This window comes from Molothrus aeneus, unplaced genomic scaffold (assembly GCF_037042795.1).
Source record: "Molothrus aeneus isolate 106 unplaced genomic scaffold, BPBGC_Maene_1.0 scaffold_34, whole genome shotgun sequence".
Lineage (NCBI taxonomy): Eukaryota > Metazoa > Chordata > Aves > Passeriformes > Icteridae > Molothrus > Molothrus aeneus.
This window is the reverse complement of record NW_027099005.1, coordinates 609,698-613,815: the sequence shown is the minus strand read 5'-3', so window position 1 is coordinate 613,815 and position 4,118 is coordinate 609,698. Positions and strand designations below refer to the sequence as shown.

Genomic DNA, 4,118 nt, shown 5'->3' with positions numbered 1-4,118 from the left:
TTCTGACTGCACTGGGGCCCAGGGAGCCCTGTTTTCCCTCTGGGCTTCCCAGCGTTCAGCCTGAGAGCAATGCTGAAGATGAGGCAGGAACTCAGGAGCACAAACACAAGCTCAAAAATAAAAATGTTGAGTGAAGTTCTCCAACAGGTAGAGAAGTAGTTTTGAGGGAATTCCTAAAATAACCCCATAGGATTGACTCAAAGAGTTTGTCAATGTCTTGTTTCAACAGTCCACCATGCCCAGAGTGAAGGAATGTCCAACAGCAGCTCCATCAGGCACTTCCTCCTGCTGGCATTGGCAGACACGCGGCAGCTGCAGCTCCTGCACTTCTGCCTCTTGCTGGGCATCTCCCTGGCTGCCCTCCTGGGCAACGGCCTCATCATCAGCGCCGTAGCCTGCGGCCACCACCTGCACACGCCCATGTTCTTCTTCCTGCTCAACCTGGCCCTCAGCGACCTGGGCTCCATCTGCACCACTGTCCCCAAAGCCATGCACAATTCCCTCTGGGACACCAGCACCATCTCCTACTCAGCATGTGCTGCACAGGTTTTCTTCTTTGCCTTTTTCATTGCAGCAGAGTATTTCCTCCTGACCATCATGTGCTACGACCGCTACGTGTCCATCTGCAAACCCCTGCACTACGGGACCCTCCTGGGCAGCAGAGCTTGTGCCCACATGGCAGCAGCTGCCTGGGCCAGTGGCTTCCTCAATGCTCTGCTGAACACAGCCAATACATTTTCCCTGCCCCTGTGCCATGGCAATGCCCTGGGCCAGTTCTTCTGTGAAATCCCACAGATCCTCAAGCTCTCCTGCTCACACTCCAAACTCAGGGAACTTGGGATTGTTGTGGTTGGTGTCTGTGTAGTTTCTGGCTGTTTTGTGTTCATTGTTTTCTCTTATGTGCATATCTTCAGGGCTGTGCTGAGGATCCCCTCTGAGCAGGGACGGCACAAAGCCTTTTCCACCTGCCTCCCTCACCTGGCGGTGGTCTCCCTCTTTGTCAGCACTGCCATTTTTGCTTACCTGAAGCCCTCATCCATCTCCTCCCCATCCCTAGATCTGGCAGTGTCAGTTCTGTACTCGGTGGTGCCTCCAGCCCTGAACCCCCTCATCTACAGCCTGAGGAACCAGGAGCTCAAGGATGCCCTGAGGAAAATGATGACCAGATGATTTCTGAAGCAACCAACTTCCCATTTTCTTCTGCATAGTTTTTGGATTGCAACTCATGACAGGCCAAATAGCCCTTCCCAGTTCTTTGGTAGTTTTCAATGGGGCTTTCTGTTATTAAATTATTCTAAAAGAAATTTTTTAATCACCCCCATGAAATTCACTGTCTGCCTCTTGAATTTGACCCAGAAGCTCTGTAAACCAGGGTTTGGGCTATCACTACATTTGAAGAAAATAAACTACCTTGCAGTGCCTGTTTTATCTGGGATCCCAGCTCAGAGACCTGCATGAAGTTAGAGGGGAGAAGGGGAACAAGTCCCAGCAGAGCAGCACAGCCAGGGAGCAGTGGGGATTGGTCCTTTCAGAGCTGCTCTGCCCAGCTCCACCCTGTCCTTGCCAGCCCTGCTGTGGCTGTAAGGCCGGAGTGCTCTGGCAGCTTGGTCCCTGTCCTGCTGCGTGTCCCTGCTGTGGCCACAGGCAGGGCCAGGCCATGGGCACTGCTGGGACACAGCTGGGCTCCAGCACAGCAGCTCCATCAGCAAAGGGCATCTCCTGAGGGCAGGACAGGGAGGCTTTGCTCTCCTCCAGAGCTGCTGTCAGCAATGTGCTCCAGGAATGCCCTGGCCCAGCAAAGCCCAGTGCCTGGGGCAGGGGGGAGTGTGCAGGGGGGGCTCACAGCAGTGTCCTGGCCCAGCCAGAGCTCCTGGCATGGACCTGAGGCAGCAGCAGAGCAGGGCCTGGGCTGTGTCTTTGTTCTGGGACAGCCTGGGAAGGTGCCCCGGGGCAATTGTCCCACAGCAGCCCCTGCAGCCACCATTGCCAGCACTGGCCTCTCCCCACCTGCAGGAGGTTGTTTGGCCTTGCATGGAGGGACACCAAGGGACCAGGCCAGCAGGCCATGTTTGCTCTGTGCTGAGGAGATCTCAGCAGTGCATGGTGTGTGTGTGGGGAGATGAACCCCAGTGAGCACAAACACCATCAGCAGCACCCGGGGGTGGCACAATTCCAGCGGCACAAACAGTGCCTTGAGGCCACTTCACTCTGAGAGTAACGTCCTCTGAGAAAACACCTGAATTCTTTGCTGGGTTGTGGTTAGGACTGCAGGGAGAGAAATATCCCAGGCAGGGAGGCTCCAGGAAAAATGCTCAGGGCAGCCATGGACTGCACAGAGAGACATTGGATAGAGTGAGGGTCTGTGGGGAGAAATCAGAGCTGCCTCCCTGCTGAACCAGCCCGAGGACCTGACAGGGCTGTGCTGTGTTCTGGGCACTGACCTGGAAGTGAGGGATGTGGAAAAGGCCTTTGGTGTCAGGGCTGTTGAGAAGGCTGGGCAGTGTCACTGTGGGACCTCTCTCAAACCCCTTGGAAAGGCCAGAGCCATCCCAGAGGGTCCTGGGCACTTGGGAAGGGCAGACATGGAACCAGTCTGCAAACAGGGCAGGGAGGGGGACTGGGAGAGTCACAGCCTGCTCAGGCTCAGCAGGGAAGGGGATGTGGCAAATCCTCCTGCAGCCATTCCAGGCACTGGCAGGACAGGGCAGGCACTGCAGAACCCACGTGGGAGGGAAAAGAAGGGGATGTTGTGTGCCCAGACTTCAGCCAGGCCTGGGACAGGGTCTGCTGTGGTCTCCTCAGAGCCAGACTAGAGAGAGCTGGGCTGAAGGAGTGGAACATGGGCTGGGTGGGAATTTGGCTGAACAGTGAGGGTCAAATGTCAACCATGGTACAGAGTCCTCTTGGCAGCCACGCCCGGGTGACATCCCTCAGTGACCAGCCCTTGACCACCACTGTGGAATATTTCTATTGTCTCTAAAACAGCATGAAATGTACTTTCAATTCCTTTGTGGATGCTGCCAAATTGCAGGGAGTCTGTGACTGAACTCATCTAGTTAATGGTGCTTGCAAACATAATTGGGCAAGATGACAGAGTTGGGTAAATTTGTCTTGCCATCAGGTGCCAAGCAAGCCACAAGAAAGGACAGAAAAAACTCATGCATCAGAAGAAAGGCAGTTCAATTGGGAAAAACCCAAATCCAATGATAAAAACCTCCAAACTCAACCAAAAAAAAAAGGCACAGCAAGACCCACTAACAGAAGAAAAGCAAATCCTTAGGAAATCTCCTATCAGCAGAAAATGTTTGACCACCTTGTGGCAGGAGAAGATTCTGTATGTGTTGGTGCTGTTTTCAAAGAAAAATGTCTTAAAAAATAAATTATTCCCTACCCCCCTTGCCCCCCTGCTTCTCTCAGGTGATTGCTGATCATGGTGTGACATGGAATGGAACATCCCTTGGGTCAGTCCAGCCCAGCTGTCCCATCCCTGTTCCCCAGGAACACTTGCCCACCCCAGGCCCATCGGTTGGGGGGGTTGCAGACGCCTCATGCGGGGCGAGCACTGAGACAAGGACAGGAGAACAGGACAACATTTACTCTTGTCAAGGACAGTCGAACAGAACAGCACGGCCTTGGAGAAACTGATTGAGGATGTGCCTCTGGCAAACAGAAGCCACACAAAATGCAAGCAGGATGCCAGCTCAGCTCTGCAAGGCTGACTAAACAGAAGTTATGCAGAACAATAATATTGCCCTTACTCAAAAGGAGGGGTCAAGGAACAGCCACCTAAAAAGGACACTGGATGTTGAAGACAAAACCCAAAGAACTATAAAAGGACTTGTGATAAGGGGTGCAACTATGTCAAATAAACTCAAAGGAAGTGGGGATAGCTAATGGATACGTAATCAGTGTGTGTGATAAAAACTCTGTTCATTCAATGCTCAGTGCATTTGAATGGAGGAAGGATGGCCCAAGTGACCACCACGCTGTAATAAAGAATACCTGCTTTCAAATACTCCAAACTCTGTTCAGAAGTTTCTATCCAATGGATTTCAGTATCAGTGGTGTCCTTGGCTCCATTATGCCCCACTCTTAGTTCTGTAATGTGAAAATGGTTG

General features: G+C 52.7%; 1 protein-coding gene across 1 annotated transcript; it reads left to right on the top strand.

Moving 5' to 3' along the window:
* Positions 1–252: 252 nt before the first annotated feature.
* On the top strand, positions 253–1,170 carry LOC136570479 (olfactory receptor 14C36-like). The gene has a single exon (XM_066570945.1). It carries the CDS (start codon positions 253–255, stop codon positions 1,168–1,170), a length of 918 nt encoding a protein of 305 aa, XP_066427042.1.
* Positions 1,171–4,118: the final 2,948 nt, after the last annotated feature.